Here is a 20,368-nt window from a genome sequence, read left to right on the forward strand (position 1 = left end):
TAGTGATCAATGGGGGAGGGCCCAGCTCATGGTGGATGGTGCCATCCCTGGGCTGCTGGTCCTGAGTTCTATAAGAAGGTGGGAAGAACAAGCCACAGAGAGCAAGCCAGTGTGCAGCACCCCTCCATGGCCTCTGCAACAGCTCCTGCCTCCAGGATCCTGCCCTGTTTGCATTCCTGTCCTGACTTCCTTCAGTGATGAACAGTAATGCTGAAGTGTAAGCCTAATGAAACCTTTCCTCCTCAAATTGTTTTTTGGTCATGATATTTCATCACAGCAATAGAAACTCTAACTAAGACAAACAACAACAACAACAAAGTGGTAGGTAGGAAAGGGGAGTGGACCTGGAAAGAGTTAGGGACAGTGAAATGAAAAATATGCATAGTATGAAATTCCCAAAGAACTAATTTTTGAAAAGGAACACATTTGTCCTCACAACTTCTGCCTGCTTTCACAGAGATGTCATAAACAACTTCCCAGTTCACCTGTCACAAGGAGCACCCCTCCCTAACAGTGTATTTTAATCATCTACATCCATTTGATAAAATGGAGAGGAAAACAGAATAATGAATAGTAGTGCTAGAGGAGCTTTCAACTGCTATGCCCTTGAAGTACTCTTACTTTCAACATGTTAGTTTTAAAAAGTATATAACATGATTAAATAGAGTCCAAGCTGAACTGTCCTAAAATTCTATATTATACAAGGCAATAACAAAAAAGTCATCCTTTCCATTCCTGACAGACTATAGAAAATCCATAAATGAAATTCAAGATATGGAAACACATTTATTTAATGAACAAATATAACTTGATTAGCCCTCTGGAATGGGAGGCTAAAAGAAAAGCATAATAGTGTTCGTTCCTTTAGTCTCCTGACTTAATATGCCACACAAATGTGGGTAAGGTGGAGGTGAGAAAGTGCTTCGGCTCACTCTTGCTTCACTATGTATGTGAATACAGATCTACACACAGTCACCTAACAAATCTCCCTGATGAACACGATCTACACACTTCCTTTCTGCTCATTCTTGCTTCACTATGTATGTGAATACAGATCTACACACAGTCACCTAACAAATCTCCCTGATGAACACGATCTACACACTTCCTTTCTGCTGAGCCCTTGACATCAGATCTTAGAAACACACAAGTGCAAATTCACTAGCTATGGCTTTGGGGGATAATCAATGTCTTATTTAGATCATTCAAGAGGTTTAATTGTGACCATCACATATAGAATTTTAATTAATGGATGCCATTTTAAAAATTGTGCCAAAACTACTGAATGTCAAAAAATTACATTATGACTCTTGATTTCAGGCCTACAATAGTAAAGATACTCCACTTGATAACCTAGTTAATGTCAAAAGTAGATTGTTAGAGACCCAGAAGAAAATCACATTCCTATTTAAAAGTATTATTTTTTAATAATTTTTTCAGAATAAAAACTTGTTCATTCTTTGAGAATTTCAAACATGTGTTAATGTGTTAAGCTTCAAAATAGAATGAAAACCTCTCAAAACAACAATGGTTAAAAAAAAAACGTATTTTCACTAAAAAAAAAAACAAAACAAAAAAAAACCCAAAAACCACAAACCTAAAATCCACCTAAACTTTATAATGGACTCTTTGCTCATGTCCATGAAATAATGGAACATCAAAAGAACAATGTCAGAACGGATGTCTGCTGGTGTTCCTATCAGCTGCTGGCCTGGTTTTCTTCAATCATGCTTTCATCATGACTTGGCACAATAAAGTCTGTTGGGGTTTTATTCTTGAGTCATCAGAAGTAATCCTGCAAATGATAACACCTAAACGGACTGTTTCTTCACCAAATTGGTGCTCTCATGCTCTCCGACCTGAGCTTGAGAGTCTGTCCACTGTGAGCTCCTGTGCCTTTACCTAAACGCACCCCACATTATCTTCTACAACTGGCATTGACTGTCTTTGTTTACCACTTACTATTTCAACAACTAACGTCTGCCATGTCTTAATTACCACTTTGAAAATTTGCATTTTAAATAAAATATATAACAACTTTATGTATTTTCCAGTTATTCCTCTATCTCCTATCTTTACAATTTAAAAGGTCTGGCCACTTACCATGTTTACTCATATCTCTGTTTTGGGTAACACATAAATCTGAGGTATTTTTAATTATAAACTATTACAAAGTTTTCTCCTATATTGTTAATTTATTTTAAAATATTTATTGAAAATCTTACATAATTTTGAACCATAGAAAAATATAATAAAACCAGACAACAGGTCTAAAATGCAACTTCACAAATTAAGAATCCATGTTCCTCTGGCTTCACAGCAGACTATGCTTCTTGCTACTCAAAGATTGCCCAGAGCACATGACACATGCCTCCCACAGAGACAGTCACACCCAGCAGCAGTTTGGCTGAGGTGGCTCACTATAGTTCTAATCCTTAGCTATGCATATCAATGAATAATTTATTTTGATTAAAAGGTAGACAACGGCATTCTTCAGGATTGTGATAATATTCTCCACAACTTGGTGAAAAATCTTTTTTTTTTTTTTTTTTTTTTTTTTTTGAGACAGGGTTTCTCTGTGTAGTTTTGGTGCCTGTCCTGGATCTCAATCTGTAGAACAGGCTGGCCTCAAACTCACAGAGATCCGCCTGGCTCTGCCTCCCGAGTGCTGGGATTAAAGGCATGCTCAAAAAAATCTTTATTTAGTACATAAAGTAGTTGAATGTTGCTTCTCTTAAACTGTGGATTGCAGTTTCCTGCTGAATAATTCAGCCACTATGACCACAGTTTGTGGTAAGTATGCTAAATGTACACTTTTTGTATTAAACCAAAACAACATTCACCAGTTGCTAACAATACCATTTTTAATCCTTGCAGTTTCAAATGCTGGAAGCATGTTTTAATGTTTGCTATAGTTGCCTAAAACAAGAAAATCTGATACTCACTAAAGCACCTTTTACAATACCTAAGCATAGGGACTATCAGAACAGGGTCTGAGGATGGAATCATGTGAGGGAATTGTGAGTGCTTGTGAGAAAACTTCAAAACAGTGAATTGTTCTTGGACTGTGCTTTTGTGCCCCTCCCAGGTGTTGTGGATAGGAGTGAGTTCACTTCAAATTATTCACTGTTGCTTGCTGTTGTTATTCAATTAAGTGTTTAAACTATCCTTTATATGCCTCTAGGAAAAATATCTTTTTACTACATGCAGCTTGTCCTTGTGATTATATACAGCTTGAACTCAGGAGAACTTTACTCAGGTGACCTTTCTTAACACTCAGGGTATAAACTGTTAGATGCTCTGAATAAAGTTGGCTAGTGCATAAGACTTAGGCCTCCTCATTTTTAGGTTCCACTCCCCCAGGTTCCAGGACCTCAAGAAAGAGCGGTAAACATGGCTATGAAAGGAAGTCCATGTTTACAACAGTTGCACAACAAGAGGAGGGCGTCTAATCGGTAACTGAACTTACATGACAGCTGAAACTTCTGAACAGCTTCCCAAGCTTTTCTACACTTGAGCAGATCAGCAAACACAAGCCCCAGGCTCTCAGTGTTGCAGCTTCTGGCTGCAGTGGCTCCCATTCAACATTGTTTGTGTAAGTGCAAAGCTTATTGCATTATTTTCTATAATTCATTTTTAAAAGGAAAAGCCATGCTAGCGAAGTAGACCAAAAGACTCATTGGCTGAAAACATAAAAAAAAAGTAAGAGCTGCAGATCATTAAACTCTACCAGAAGCTTGGGGAAATTAAGGCAGTCACCTTGTATCCATTAGCTTGGGAAGGAAAAACAGTTTACACAATGGTAAAAATGCTAAAAATATAATAAACCTCATATGAAAATGCATAGTCCCCTAATTTGACTCATAGGTTTTTGAATGAAAACCTCCTACAACCTATAAATGATTTCAAATGATGCACAGCTGTGTATAAATATATTTCACAGATAACATATCAAGGAAATGGGTTTCAAATCATGCTTCATCAGCCTTACATTATTCTCTTTGTTTCAGACAAATTTAATCTGAATTTTCATTATCATTCATTTTTTTCTGATAATGTTTTGAAATCCTTCCTCCTCTGTCAGTCCACCAGAACAAGAGGAATGTGGAGTGAAGCTTAGCTTTTTCAGCCAATCCAAACAGAGAATTCATTTCTATTGTCAGGCTCACATATGAAGAAACTAGTCAGCTCAATGATTTGTTTTTCATGCATTGAATGTGTTGCTATGATTTATTATAACTATAGAACTAAAACTTCTAACTGACGAATTAATAATACAAATAACTTATTTCTATGAAATAGTTTACAGTGAATGCTATTTATTAGAAAAAAACAAAACAGTAACTTGTTTTATATATAGGGAGTCTCCTCTCCCTCTCCCTCTCCCTCTCCCTCTCCCTCTCCCTCTCCCTCTCCCTCTCCCTCTCCCTCTCCCTTTCCATATATATTCTATTTTACAAGAAAGTTGAATCTTAATTTGCTAAATTACTGTCTATCCTTCTAGACTACAGATGCTGCCCCTAACCAGAAGCAGATGTCACCTCCCTAATCTCTACTGGCAAATGCTGGTAGAGATTTCCTAGAGAGCAAAACTGAAGTCAAGGTAAGGCTTCCAGCAGGAGTGATCAGGAAGATAAGAAACCAGGTTCCTTCCTTAAGACTCTTTTTATACCAGTTGCTCTTCCGAAACTAAAAGGCCAATGAAGTCAATTTCTTTGACCTCTTAAGAATATGTAAAATAAAATTTATATGAACATATACATATACTTTCTGTAACTTAGAAATTTAGACACTGCCTAACAAATCTAATATCAAGTTAAGGACAATGTGATCTTCTATAGACAGATGTTGACTTTGGGGATCAGTATATTTGGGTTCCTGCAGGACCTGTTGCTAGCCAATTGTATACCTCTATACAACTTAAATCCTTGTCGGTTTTTTTTTTTTTTTTTTTTGGTTTTTTTTGTTGTTGTTGTTTTTCAAGACAGGGTTTCTCTGTGTAGTTTTTATGTCTGTCCTGGATCTCACTCTGTAGACCAGGCTGGCCTTGAACTCACAGAGATCCACCTGGCTCTACCTCCCCAGTGCTGGGATTAAAGGCGTGCACCACCACTGCCTGGCGCCCTCATTTTTTTTAAGCCACAAATGAAACCAGTACTAATGGCACTAACCCCTGCTGCCTCTGTGAATGTTACACCAATTAATAACAACAATAAGATGTAGCTATAATTTCAGTTTAAGAACAATTCCAGTTTTATAGCCTACTGTGACTTTTAATTATGCCTTCTATCTCCATGAAAGAATGAAACCAACCACTCAGAAGACAGGAGCTTGAAGAAATCAAACAACCAACAAGTAGATAAACAAGAATTCAAACCCACAATTTCCAAACCTAGAATCCATAGTTTTCAGCTTTTTCTGAATCATCTTCCAAAAATCTTATGCTTAGAATTATGAGATGTTATTTATCTTAAGACTTCATATGAACATGGTACCAGTTAAAGGACACATAGCCTTGGTGGAAAATAATAATTATATTGACTAGACAGCATCATAAATATGTTATTTCAAATTCTTATACCATTCAAAACCACAAATTCTTCTAATTTCATCAGTTAGATTGTTCTTATAATTGTCATCTATAATGTCCCCCAGAGGCCCATGTTTAGAAAGCTGGTCCCCACAATGGGAACTACTGAGAGGTGATGATAACTCAAAGAGGGGCCTTCATGGTCTAATCACTAAGACCATACCATTGATGGAGGCAGCAGAACTGTCACCGCTTCCAATTGACTTCTACTCTCCAACTATTAGGTGAGTAGCTTCCCTCCTTCACCTGTTCCTGCCAGGATTTGCTGCCTCCCTACAGGCACAAGAACAATAGGCCGTTGATCACAGGCTAAAACTGCAAAACTGTGACCCAAAATAAAACCTGTCTCTTCTTAACTACCCAGGTAGTTATCACAGTCATAGAAAGCTGACTAGATTAAAAATCCTCTCTTCACAACTACCCAAGTAGTTATCACAGTAATATAAAGCTGAATAGATAAAAACCCTCTCTTCACAACTACCCAGGTAGTTATCACAGTAATAGAAAGCTCAATAGATAAAAACCCTCTCTTCACAACTATCCAGGTAGTTATCACAGTCATAGAAAGCTGACTAGATAGAACCCCTCCCTTCCCAACTACCCAGGTACTTATCACAGTCATAGAAAGCTGACTAGATAGAACCCCTCCCTTCCCAACTACCCAGGTAGTTATCACAGTAATAAAAAGCTGACTAGCATAATTACCAGGGCTAATTATTTTTTAAGAGGCATTTAAATAACATGTATTTTTAACTAATAATTTTGATCAAGTAGACTCTTCAGATTACTCCAGTGTTGATTTTAGTTTAGACATGAATCCACAAGTTTTTTAAAAAAAAAAGTACTAAAGATGTTTCATTAAAAGTAAAAGCCTCCTTCACCAGCAATGAGGCTGGCACTCTAGAACCAAAGAACTAGCTCTTGCTTTTACATTTTGTGGTAGTGATTACTATAACTTCCTGTGTTTTAATTTTAATGTTTGAGTTATAAATTTACAATGTTACATATTTTTCTTGCTATATAAACTGAATTTTATCAATAGATAACTTGGTGTCATTTATTTCTAGGGATAAAAATCACTCTACAGTGGGAATTTCATGAATGACTTAATCTCAGAATTACACATTACTGGATTCATTTCTACTTTTTCTTAATCTTCAACTACACTCGCTAATTAGAACTTCAGTTAACATTACTACTTAGCAATTTTTAACATTTCTTTATTTTGCGTTTGGGGGTACATGCACTCCGTGGCTCCTGCGTGGGGGTCAGAAGACAACTTTGGGGGTGGGTTCACTCCTTCATGATGTGAGTTCTGGAGATAAAATTCCAGTTGTCAGGCTTGGTGGCAACACATTTACCCACCGAGCTATCTCATCTGCTTCATTAGAACGTTTACAACCCAAATCATCCAGGAACCCTACAACACCAACCTCCAACTGCAAGTGAGAAGGGACCACAGGACTCACCCCATCCCTCTCCTGTACATAATATAACCCTCCTGTATTTCCTCTCCTTTATATTCTTTTACCATCTGTCACACCATATGGTTTAGCTATTTATGATGCAGTCTAGAATACCAGCCCATAAGATAAAGACTCCAGCCTATTTTGTTCATGCCTGGATGCCCAGAATCTAGAACATCCATGAAACTTAGTGGATGCTAAGCAAGTAGTCGAAGAACTTTGATGATTTTTTTTTGTTTGTTTTGATTCTGCAATCTGGGGCAATTATGAGCTTTTGTTTTCCAGGTCATTAACCAAGTCCATTTTTATCTTCAATCAACCTACTGAAATTTGAATGTGGTAATCATTAACGAAGTATCCTTTTGAATCTTTCTCAGAAGGCACATAATTTATGTTATTTATGTTACCTGAATGAACCCACTACATTTTTATATTTGCTGATTCAAAGGGACCTCTGAGATGACTTTGTGCAGCTTTTCTCAGCCCTCTGTCAACTACTTTCAATGTCCATTTCATCCAATGCTTCACCCTATCAGCTTATATTACCAGTCCGTTTTCACATTAAATATGGAACCCTAGGGGAGGTGGTCAACACTTGTAAACTCAGTCTTTTCTTGTGGTTGGGGGTAGGGGAGTTGTGTACCAGTTTTGCTTAGAATTGGTGGTGCCAAAAAAAAAAATTCTGTGCTAACTAAAAACAGCAAGCAATTGGAAAAAGAAAAAAGAAAAACTTCTTTTGTAAAAAATCTTTCAGCTATTCCACCACAAGAAATGTTATCCTATCTTTCCTTCACCAAAGGTGCCAGCCTCTCTCTTCTCTTCTTGTTTACCATACTTCTCTACGCTTTTCTCACCAGGTTGTCTAAACAATCCCTACTGCACACAAGCGAGTGCGCGCGCACACGCGCGCGCGCACACACACACACACACACACACACACACACAAGTTTCTCTTAAATCAGAAGTAGTGACGGGACTATCACTACAGAGCGACTAGGGAAACCACTTTCCCCAACTAAAGTATATGAGGCATGTTTTGGATCATCTTTTTAATAAGGTTTACATGCAAATCTATATATGAAAGTCTGGTTTGGTTTTGTTACTGCTTTGTCCTTGAAAAATAGCCATGCTTTTATTTAATTTAATTAAACATCTAGTTTTGACCAAAAGTAATTACTAAAAATAAAATAAACAAATTCAATTCCATCATTAATGTTTAGTTTGTTATCAGTGTTATGGAAATGACAAGTCATTTTCTTATACTGTATCTTTTCAGATGAGTTCAGAGAATGATCCAACTTTATAGACAAACCTTAAATCTGTCCACAAATGTGTCCTGCCTGAGGTTACTCACTGACAGTGATAAAGAAAATGCACAAAAACAAGAGTAAAAAAGAAAATCCTTTGTCAATAATTAGAAAGTAAATGTTCAGTTTGTGTCAGGAAGCAGACTCAAAGAGAAAGCCTGTGCTGTAGTGATTAATTCCATTAAGGGACCAGCAAGAAGAGGTACAGCTATGACCTCCTCTGCACACCAGAGCTCTAGGCTGGGAGCCAGGGGCTTCTTAGGATGTGCTTGGAATGGCTCCCATCTCCACAGCCTGGGTGAGAGCAGGGAGTCTAAAGGCCTTCCACACCACAGAGAGGAATAAGCTGAATTACAAAAGAGTGTCGGGGACACTACAGTGCACATATGGAGATCAGAAGAAGACTTTCAGGAGTCGGTTACTTCCTTCCACCGTGTGATCTAGGGACCCAACTCAGCATCAGGCCTGTACAGCAAGTATGTTTAGTGCCTTTACATACTGAGCCATCTCAGCACTCCCATAATTACTCTTAATATCCTAAACACACTCTGTGTTGTTCTATATCCAGGTCTTGCTCAAATCCTAATCTGGTGCATGTTCTCTGTTTAGTATTTCTACTGATACATTCCATAGAAAAGACACTTTCTCATGAAGCTTTCCTTAATCTTCCGCACTAGAAAAGAGTGCTTCCTACTCAGAAGTTCATCATGTTTACTTTTATCTTCCACAGCTCTTATTATCTGCATATATCATATTTACAGATGTATACATAAATGGAGTGCATTTTAATCATGTGAAATTCAGCATTCATGCTTTAGTCTCATCTCTATCCCATAACCATGTTTCAGAATGCCTCCCAGAAGTTAGACATTTAAATAAGATCTGTCTTCCAAATACTGGGCATATAAGCAATAAATCTTCGTATATTTCCAAATGTATTCTTTGCTTTGTGACTTACCACTGAAGTGCAATAAATGCAAATATTCAATGAATAAACCATCCGTCTTTCAAATTTTATCCTTATATCATTATCAAAACAATATAGTATAAGCCAAAATACAACTTTACTAAAATTTTAAAAAGTTAAACACACACACACACACACACACACACACACACACACACACACACCAATTACAATATGATTCTGTCCATCATTTATAAGAACACTTATAAATGTTCTTAATAATTATAAAAGTAAAAAGTGGCTCATTTAAATGGTTATAGAACATAATATTCCCCTATTGTATATTATTTTCTTTCCCAATTAAAGCTTATACAAGCAGGCCAGCATGAAAAATGCAAACAGATCCATACCTATCACCCTGCACAAAACTCAACTCCAAATGGATCAGAGTCCTGAATATAAACACCAGAAACACTGACCCTGACAGAACAGAACGTGGGGAACAGCCTTGAACTCACTGACACAGGAGAAGACTTTCTAATACAACATCATTAGCACAGGCTAAGATCAACAATTAATTAATGGAACCTCATAAAACTGAAAAGCTCTGTATGGCAAAGGACACCATTAAAGGGTAATACGACAGTCTACAGAATGGGAAAAGATTATATTTTTACTTATTATACATCCAATAGAGGGTTAATATCCAAAATACATAAGTAATTCAAAAAACTAAGTATCAAGAAAACAGATAACATGATTTAAAAACTTTGTACAGATCTAAACAGAGGATTCTCAGAAGGGGAAACTCAAATGGCTAAGAAATATTTAAAATGTTCAATATTCTTCCACCAGTGAAATGCAAATCAAAACTACTTTGAGATTTAGTCTTAAACCTGTCAAATGGCTAAGATCAATAAAACAAGTGACAGCTCATGCTGGAGAGGGTGTGAAGTGATGGGAACATACAACCACTGCTGTTGGAACTACAAACTTGTATAGAAATCAGTATGCCAGTTTCTCAGAAAGATGGGAATCCATCTACCTCATGATCCAGCTATACCACCCTTGGCCACATACTCAAAGGACACTTCATCCTCCCACAGAGACACTTGCTCAACCATGTTAACAGCTGCTCCATTCATAATAGCCAGAAATTGGAAACAACCTAAATGACCCTCAACAGTTGAATGGTTAAAGAAAATGTGGTATATTTACGCAGTGGAGTATTGCTCAGTCATTAAAAAACTGACATCATGAAATTTGCAAGTAAATGGATAGAACTAGAAAAAAGTCATCCCAAGTGAGGAAACCCAGACCCAAAAAGATAAACATTTTTTCACTTTTTTTTTTAATTCATAGAACTTCCTAGTTTTTCCACTGCAGTGTGATTTTTAGTCCCTTCCCTAATATCAACCTATTAAAATACTACTTTATTCCAGGCCTTTACATGCTAAGCTATTAGGCAGTGACTACCTGAGAATTGTTCTATCAACACTGATTGCAGACAACCTGTAGTCATTGGCCTTACTCATGGTCCCTTTCGATTTGATGGTTAAGCAGGTTATCTAGGTAACTGACATCAACACATCTTCTGAAAACCCACATATCAACAATGAGTCCACTTTATTAACTTCATTTTGTGGACTATTCCATGTTGTTATCAGTGACTCTCAGCTAATGAAGTGGGTAAACCCTCATTGGGTAGAGAAGCATCATCAATGGGGATGGGCATGTACAAATGGAAAACTATTCCAGTTACTATTAAAAATATTTTTAAAATTTGAAAATAATTATCCACTTTCTTAAATGCAAATATGACCTCAGTTAACAGTATCAAACGCAAGCTGGGTGGGGCTGAGCATGCCTGTGATCCTGAAATTTGGAAGGCTGTGAAAGGAAGATCACAAGTTAGAAGCAATCTGAGCTACATAAAGAATTCTAAGTCAGCTTGGGCTGCATAGCAAACCTTGTCTCAAAAAGGAAAAAAAAAAAAACACCTAAAACAAACAATACCAAAACTGGTAAGTGGGAGCATCAAATTTAAAATGAAAACAATATCAGTTTGTGCTAACTAACAAATAATGTTGATGTTAAACACAGAGTGAATCTAGGCGTTCAGTTCCTTTCCTTCAATTCATATTTGCTTTATATGCCACATTTTCAGAAAGTGTGGCACTGTGTTAGGACTTTCATTCAAGAGAATATTTTATAAAATTAAATTGGCAGGGGAAAAGAAAAGGACAGAGGGCAGAGAGAGATGAAGAAAGAGAGGGAGAGACAAGCAGTCCCTGTCCTAAGTGCGAAAGCAGGCACCATGCCTGTGCTCACCAGTCTTGGACAGTAGTAAATGCACTCACCTCAGTCAAGTGGGGGTTGGGGTTAAAACCACAGAGGCTACAGACGGTGGTTTGACACTCAGTGCATGTGTTAAAATTGGCCTTGTCTGGAATATGCAACAGAAGTTCAGTGGTGTTGCAAAGGGGACAGATGGTTTTAGAGAGACCTTGTCCTGGACTCTCTGCTGCAGAAGTTGGTGGTGGCTGCACAGGTCTTCCAGTTACTGTTTGGCTTGTCACTTTCATAGGCTGTTGAGCTGGGGGTTTCGCTGGAGCAGGCTGTTGAGGCTGGGGCTTTGCTTGACTGGGCTGTTGAGGCTGGGGTTTTGCTGGAGTGGACTGCTGAGGTTGGGGCTTTGCTGAAGTGGGCTGTTGAGGGTGGGGCTTTGCTGGGGTAGGTTGTTGATGTGGAGGCTTTGTGGGAGCTGGTTGCTGAGGCTGAGGCTTTGCTGGAGTGGGCTGCTGAGGTGAAGGCTTTGCTGGGCCTGGCTGTTGAGCTGGTATCTTTCCAGGTCCAGATTGCTGAGCTGGAGGCTTTGTAGGTCCAGGTACCTTAGCTGGAGGCTGTGGGCCAGGCTGTTGAGCTGGGAGTTTTGCTGTCCCTTGCTGCTGGGCTGCAGACTTTACTGGCCCTGCTGGAATCTTTCCAAGACCAGGAGTCTGAGTGAGAGACTTTGGCCCAGGCTGCTGAGATGAAGTCTTCTCCACTCCAGCCTGCTGCACTGGAGGCTTAGATGTCACTGGAGGTTGGGCTGGGGGCTTCCCTGTCCCTGCTGGTTGAGCTGGGGACTTTGCTGGCCCTGGCTGCTGGACTGTTGCTTTTGCAGGTCCAGGCTGTTGGGCTCCAGATTTCCCAGGACTTGCTTGCTGAGCTGGTGTTTTGGCTGGACTCTGCTGGGAAGGCTTTCCTGTGTCTGAAGGTTTAATCTGAGGCCTAGCTGCATCTCTTTGAATAGGCAGCTTTGCCTGGTCCGTTGGTGGAGGCTGGGAAGATGCCTGGGAAGGCTTTCCTGTGCTGGGGGGTTGTGTTTTTATTTTTTCTGGTTGTTGGGAGGATGCTGACTTGGGAGAGCTGTCCTGCTGTATCACTTCCTTCGCTGACCCCTGCTGTTTAGGAACCAATTTGGGTGACGGCTGCTGTAAAGGAGGTTTTGTGACTCCTTCTGATTTTCCTTGGTCCTTCTGAGCAACTTTTTGTTTCCGTGAAGTTTCGTCCTGGGATGCTTCAGAGTCTGATATCAAATCAAAAGGGTTGAATTTATTTACCACAGAGGAGACAGCACTTAGAGGGTTAACATCTGAGAGGAAACCAGGCATCATACTAGACTTGTATTCTTCCTTAAAATCAGTTCTAGATTTGGATTCTTTCAAGCTAATAGTGGACGGACTCCTTCCAGGCAATTTCTGCTCCGACCTGAACGTATCTGTAGTTCTACTTTTACTGAGTCCAGGCTGAGTGGGACGCCCAGGGTCCGGTGGCTTTCCTGGTTGCTTGGGAGGCTGACTACTATCCAACTCTTGTTTCCTGGAAAATGAAAATAGTAGAAGTTACTTCAAATCAAATCAATATTTGAAAGTTATTGTTTTCTTGTAACTCAAACGTATATAGACGCAATTTGTGTTGGAGCCTATATTGATCATAAAACTTGCCTTGTCTGTTATTTTTGAATAGGTAGAATTTTTCAACAAGGTAGTGTAGCAAAAACAGCTTGTTGGTGATGAAAAATTATGTGGTTAAACAATATAAACTTACAAAAATATACTTACTAGAATATTAACATATAGGTTCAAAAAGTAAAACTACAGTAAATCAATGTAATGTCATATTGTAATACATATGTAACTATCTCTATTTCCCTTTTGATCAAAAATTATGGTCAAGAAAAAACTAAGAGAATTAAGAAGTAAAAGTCCTCATTTTAAAGTATAACAGCTTACTAGTTTTGTTTTTACTTAATTTTGAAAATTCATATTAGTTACAGAAGTCACACTGTGACATTGAGGTGAGTTTGTGGTAATGGAGGTAAATGACACCGTTTTAGCATGCTGAGAAATCTAATGCTTTACTCAATTTTGCTCTGTTCTACTAGAATAGTAACACTCATCAAACATTCTCCTTATTAAAATTTATAAATTACTAAACTTGTTTGAGAAACAAATTTTCTTGTGCAAGACCAATATCACTTTGTCTTTTCTAATAGTTGATTATTAATTGTGAAGTTCTTATACAATACCTCTCAACAATAGTTGAGGCTCAAAGTACTGTGAGATACAGCCTGGTAGCCAGACAGCATGAAGTTTTGAAAAGTGCTGTTACTTTCCTCAGTGGGAGAAAATCTGTACCAGCTTCATTCAGTGTTTGTTACGTTATTGGTTTATCTTATCTATTGTCACCGACAGAGAGGTGTGACAAGTAGCTTCACACAGCAATTATTTCTTTTAAAAGATTCTGTAAATATGATACTTTAAGTGATTTGAGCTGAATAATTAAAATAGATCTTTCATTCATAGATGTATATTAGCTAAAAGTCATTTAGGTATGTTAAATTTTGAAGGGCAACTAATTGTATCCCACACCATAACTGTGGAGAAAACCAGGTAAGTAGTTTTATTTATGTCATTTTACATTTGGAAAATATATATTTCTCTTTGAAAGAACAAGGACAAAGAATTAATGATTTAGGAGCACCTGAAATGTATGGTGGTCACAATAGAGTTGTACATCTTTTATTCAGTTTGCCAAATTGGCTAGTTAGGGGCACAGCTACATATTTTCAACTTTGTGCTATTTAATAATTTTCTTCAGAATTTTCCTAGTGCTTACAGCATAAATCAGGACCTAAGAGAATGTTAGAAGAAATGGAAAAGTGTTACCTGTAGCAAATATTGTCAGAAAGACAGTATTTTTTCCACTGGCACATACACATAAAATGGCGTAATGAAATGAGTAAATATGGTAGAGTAGCTCACTGGTCCAGTATCTTCCTGGTGTGTGCAAGGTGCGGCAATTGACCCCAGCACTGTGCAATATTAATGCTAACTATAATAGAAAAGTTTAGGTAGGTTCCTCTAGGACAGGGGTTTTTACATAAACATTTTACTATGTTTCCAACGCTTTCATTTTAAAAGAGACCCCAAACTATTTTCTGAGTTATTTCCCAAAGCTCTGTGATATATTTTTTTTAAATCATTGCTGCATATTTACATTTGGACATAATAAGAATGTCTTCACAGGGCACCTTGTCTGTCCCCCCACCCCCTTCAGAAGGCAGAAGAGCCACTGTACATAACAGAAAATAGGTTATCTCCAAAGGTACACTGTACAGATTTTGACATTATTCTGGAAATGTTTCTGCATTCAATTAATGTAATGCAAAACTCCCTTGAAAGGACTTCATTATAGTTTGTGCCTATCTTGTAAGTAATTATTTGGGAATTTCACTAAACTGCACTTTTCTATGTGGTTCTTGAAAGTTATCTTTAAACAAAGGCCAAAGAAATCTATTCCTGATTTTATTAAATTGTCATTTCCTGAAATACTATTAAACTTATCTTAATCTGTGTCTTGTGATACTGTTTCTTCACTTAACCTAATGTAGGTGTAATAGCAACTGAAAAAAAAAAAGAACTTCACAAATACCAAATATTTGTGGTAACATAAAACACCAAAATTAAAACAAGCTGCATGTGCCACACATTGTAATACATTATAATTGCATAAACATCCCACAAACATTACATTGTGCTGTCAGAAAAGACCTATACAGCCCCAAAGACTGTCCTCAAATTCTAACTTTGTTTTAATTGTTATCAGTATGTGAATTCAAGTAAAAACAAAAACCAGAAAGAAAATCACAAAGATAGCAACTTAACGCCAAGCAAAAATGTAAAGCTGCCTGAGTAAATGTGATCTTGTGAACTGTGTTTGCCATAACAACCATTCTGCTAAAAGATGAGCTAAATGCAATCTGTGGTTTATACACTGAACTGTGAGCTGAAAGAGCACATTTCACGTATCTTTTCATTGTTAGAATCAGACCTGGCGACTAGGAGAAAAGCATTAATGTTTGATGAATCAATGAATAAATGAATGGTTCACAATGTGAAAACTGATGAATGAACATAACAGGTTTTTACTTCACTCTAGATTAAAGTTTCTTGAATTCATTTCACTTCAAATCTTCTAAAGGTCTTCTAAGATTTTAAACGGACACTTCCCGTGTTCACTTAAGAACCTGGACTTGACCTATTGTTCTATATTAAAAGACAGACAAACAAAAAAAAGTGGAGCAGATGGCCACTCAGTGGGGGAGGCTCAGAGGAGCACTAAAGGAAATAATCAACTCGAAATTCTTATCTTCTATCACAAAAGTTTTGCACTAAGCCATCTCATATCACACGTTCATGAATAAAATGAATAGTAGTAATAAAATTGTCTCTCACTAGGTCTACAATCAATCAACATGAAAATAAGAATTTTGATTGTAACCTTATTCTGATTCTAGCTTAAGTTGTTTAATTCCACATCCTTTTTCATTTTACTATTGCTATTCTCAGATTAGAACTTTCCTTTCATAAGTTAGTAGAGAACTGTATCAGAGAAAATGATATTTCAGGCATATGCAAATATAAAACTGTGAAGCAGCTGGAATGATGAAATGTTTTTAAATGTAACACAACAGTCAATGACACTTAATTTGATGGTGCTGAGTCACATGAAATATTCCGTATCACAAATAAAAATGCCTAAGAAATATCTATTCACTTTTATACCAGTAGGAAATGGGAGTTAAAAGGCTAAGAGAATAATTCAAAATCATATAACTAGGTGAGGAAGTTGGGCCTCCTAGGAAGCCCAACCTCCTAATGGGGGTGCCTCTGAGAGCATTCTCACTTGTCCATATGTAAAGGAATATAAATTTGTACCATTAGTATTTCTAACAATGAGTAATACCAAACACAGCTTGTGTGTGGCTATAGTCGAGACTTTCTATTGCTGGTGTTGAGATTACCATGCTTTATATTTGTCACACTCTTTAATATTAAAAATCCAGCAAAAACATCCCTGTGAACTTTTGAGTCATCCTCAAAATGACTTCCTAACACAGGTAAGACAGGTCTTGTTATCTTCTTTAGAGGCAAGGAACCTGAGACACACATGGGTTGAAAAATGCATATTAATTTACTATGAGTCACAAAAAATCAATATGATAAGAACTTGAGTCTTGGGGCTGAAAATCCTTACATCTCGAAAGTAAGGTAAGAGAAATAAATTCTGCCATGTCTAGTGCACATCTCTTAAATTCTCAAAATCTGAAGTAATTTGGACCTTTATAAAAGCATATATTTAAGGAATATGACCCTGAAAGTCTAAATGACAAGGTCGTGAGTCTCTCAATATCATACATATGTATATTTTCCAAAAATATCCTTTATAGAAATACTTTAGCAAAATGTAAATGTGTTGCAAAAATCAAAAAATTATGTGTGCTTATCTTTTATAAATCTTTACCAATTGCAATTGAGAGCAGAAATTGCCTGATGATAATCCTAAAGTGTCCAGTTGCAAATGAGAAACTCTGAAAGGACACTGCAATACACACACAACATAAAGTAACAGTTATATTGGCAGATTTTTTCTTCAGCTATCTGTTGTACAGAAGCAAAGGTGGAAATCCAAACACCAATGATCTCAGCTGTATTTGCAACCACGCCAGACCTGTTGCATGTGCCCCTCTGGAAAAATTACAGATCTGACTAAGAAAAGTACTGCAGCTCATTATTATCCTAAGACGACACGCTAGATGCATGACTGGTTTGTTTTTTCTTTTCAAAGTCGGGATTTTATCAGAGAGAAACAAATCCTCTTGTAAATTATTAAAAGAAAAAGGCCAAACCTTTACTAGTTTTAAAACAAAAAAATTAAATTTTGGTGCTAATTTACATGCTACTGTGGTTTCTTTCAAATTAAATACGGATTTTCACCTGACAAATTTCCAACACTTCAGAATTACATGAAAACAAGATCACCACCCTTAAGAAATTTAAACTGCTCCTATGATAGGTTTATTATATTTTGGCAAAAGTACCCACTTGGATTTGCACACTAGCAGCTAAGATGAAATGTTTTTTTAAGTTTATGAGGTAGATCATTTTATAACTATATATTCAGCTCTTTCATACTTTCAGTATCTCAAGTCAAGATTGTGTAAGTCCCATCAGTTATTACAAAGGATATTTCAGCACCATGGATAGAATTTTTTCGGCTGAAGGGTGTTAAAGGGTTTGTTTACAATAATAAAGGCGGAGAAAGCATGATTATACCCTCTTGGTACTCTAATTAGAAAACAACTAATTCATTAGAAAGAGGAAAAATGTAAAGCTGGAGAGGAAATGAATGTTTTCAGATTAGCTTTTATAATTGCCTGTGCAAATTGTCATTTACTTATTTTGTTTTTAAGTGTGTATTGAAACCTAATCTTAAGGTAATGCAAATTCATATGTTCTATAAACTAAAAGTCATTTTTGCATAAAAAGAGCAACGGTTTAAAAACTAGCATATGCTAATTCAGAAATACATGTACAGCACCTGCTCTGCTGTGACCAAACCATCTGTTTAATGTCACAAAATATCTTAGGGCCTCTCACTGGATATAAAAGGTATATTTATTCTATGCCTTTTACCTAAGCAGCTCCTGTTCTCTGGGGAAAGGTTGGGAAGGGAGGACCAGTCACCTCCAGAGGGTTAAGGGTATTGTTACAGGAATATTTACACATCGTTCTCAGAGAAAAAGACCTCAGAACACTAAGGAGGTTTAAGCGTACAGGTAAACACGCAACCCAGCTCTACCCATTTTTCAACACGTCTGTGATGTATTAATGGAAGATTTCCAGATTAGTAAAACACTGTAGGGCGTCTCTCCACACCACTCTAGAGGGAAAAGGTTGCAAAAGGCCAAAAATAAAATGAAAAAAAAAATCACAACCTAAAATCACAATTCCAAGAATGCAATCCTCGACTATCCCACCAGAAACTCTACACTGCATCATTTTTATTCCGCCCATCCAAAGCTTATGATCGCCTTATCGCCACCCCATTAGGGAGAATAAAACGAAGGGAGGCGACATATATGTACCACCGTGCAGGCACACACACATACGTGCACGGGAAGCGGTATATATATGCCTGGACATCTCCATCATGCTGTGCGTGCCTGTGCATGGAAGGCGACTCCGCAGCGGCCGCGGGGACGCTTCCCTTGGGCAGCCCCTGCGCCCTTGACATGACAGCAGCGATCTGTCTCCTCTCCTCCTCGCTCAGCTGGCTCAGGTCCGCCTCCATGCCGGCTGGGATCCCGGGGTGCAGGGCGCTCCCCGAGCCGCCAGCCCCGCCTGCGGCCGCCGCCAGCCCTTCGGGGAGCCCTTCCCCTTCCAAGCTCGCCTCGTTGCCCATGGCTCGGCGGGACACGTCCCGGTGCAGAAGCCCGCGGCCGCCGGAGCCCCGCCAGCCGGGGTCCGCCCCGAAGCGTGCAGGCTGCCCGGCCCTGGGGGCTCGGCGCCGTCTCGGCTGCCCGGGGAATCAGCACCGGCTCAGTCGGGTCCGCAGGCGACGCCCGCGGCCGGCCGCTCCTCCATGTTGCAAGCGCCAGGCGAGCCTCTCACTCCCTGCCTCCCGGTTGCCGCCTCAGCGCCCGAGCAGCCCAGAAGCCGCCGAGCTCGGCCAGCTCGGCGCCGTCGGCCCCGCCCCGCGCCCCGCCCCCTCGCCGCGCCCGCACTGCGCGTGCGCCGCCCCGAACAGGTGATGTCCGCCACGCCCACCCGCCCTGCGTCGCGTCGCGCGTCGGCGCCCAGGCAGCGACTTAAAGGTACCGGAGGCTGCGGCGGTAAAAGGCCGGGGCCAACCGCGGACGCTTCTTTCAGGCATGTGGCAGGATGCCTCAACCTGAGTTTTCGCAAGCTCAATTTAAGGGTGAGGGGATTAGGAGGGGCGATGACTGCAGCTTTGCCTCCTGGGATTTGTAGTTTTGTTGGGTGGGGATTGCTTTTGCGCCCCCCCCGCCCCCTTCCCCCTCGCCCCAAGGATTTTTAAAGCTCCTAGGAAAGGTTCAGGTAGCTCAAGATGAAAGAGAACGAATCATTCTACTTTTGAGGCAAATTTCCCAGTATGAGGTAAAATGGCCCTTCTAGAACTTTCACAAAATCATTAGATTTAGACTTTCCAAAGTGATAAATTAGTAGATAGGTAAGAATTTAAATGATTATGCCTTGCGCTGATTCCTCAGTGAACTACACTAACGTAAAGAATTATGGGAAATGGTCCACCAGGAGAACATCAGATTGTTAAATATGTTACAGTAGTGGGAAACTTGGAAATTATGGTTTCAAACCCTTTCCACCTCCTTTATTGTTGCTTTATTTTACAAATGTAAAGAGAAGAGAAAAGCCCAGTAGGTAAATCGTATTAATCACTCAGCTGCTTAGCAACAGAGATGCCTACATTTTGAGAACCCCAGCACCACACACACACTTTCTACTCCTTTTCTTAAAGATTATTCCCGCTATTGCTGGATCTGAAACTCCAAATTTGCTATATAATGTTTTCTCATAAAGTGTATTCAGTGTCTCAACTTTTGAGCTTAAAGAGATCAAAAGCTAAGAAACAGATTTGAACAGGCTCTCAGAAAATAAGTTTCCAAGTTTTGGCAAAAATCATCTCTGTGTAGTGGCTCTGGGCCTTCTATTTCTTTTAAAACTAAAAA

At 38.8% G+C, this 20,368-nt stretch overlaps 1 protein-coding gene across 4 annotated transcripts in view; it reads right to left on the reverse strand.

Annotated features, from left to right (window-relative positions):
- Pclo (piccolo presynaptic cytomatrix protein) overlaps positions 1-19,343 on the reverse strand; it is a 345,647-nt gene extending 326,304 nt beyond the window's left edge. For 2 of the 4 annotated variants that reach the window (XM_052719673.1, XM_052719671.1), the window contains exons 1-2: positions 18,824-19,343; positions 11,631-13,134 (exon numbers count right to left, since the gene is read on the reverse strand). In XM_052719673.1, the coding sequence (XP_052575633.1) occupies positions 11,631-13,134; positions 18,824-19,062 (1,743 nt within the window). In that variant the 5' untranslated portion in view covers positions 19,063-19,343. Of the gene's footprint in view, positions 1-11,630; positions 13,135-18,769 lie in introns of all 4 variants that reach the window. The other 2 variants (XM_052719672.1, XM_052719670.1) reach the window with 1 other exon arrangement.
- Between the last annotated feature and the right edge of the window lie 1,025 nt (positions 19,344-20,368).

Source organism: Peromyscus californicus, unplaced genomic scaffold (assembly GCF_007827085.1).
Source record: "Peromyscus californicus insignis strain IS unplaced genomic scaffold, ASM782708v3 Scaffold_6__1_contigs__length_162567912, whole genome shotgun sequence".
NCBI lineage: Eukaryota > Metazoa > Chordata > Mammalia > Rodentia > Cricetidae > Peromyscus > Peromyscus californicus.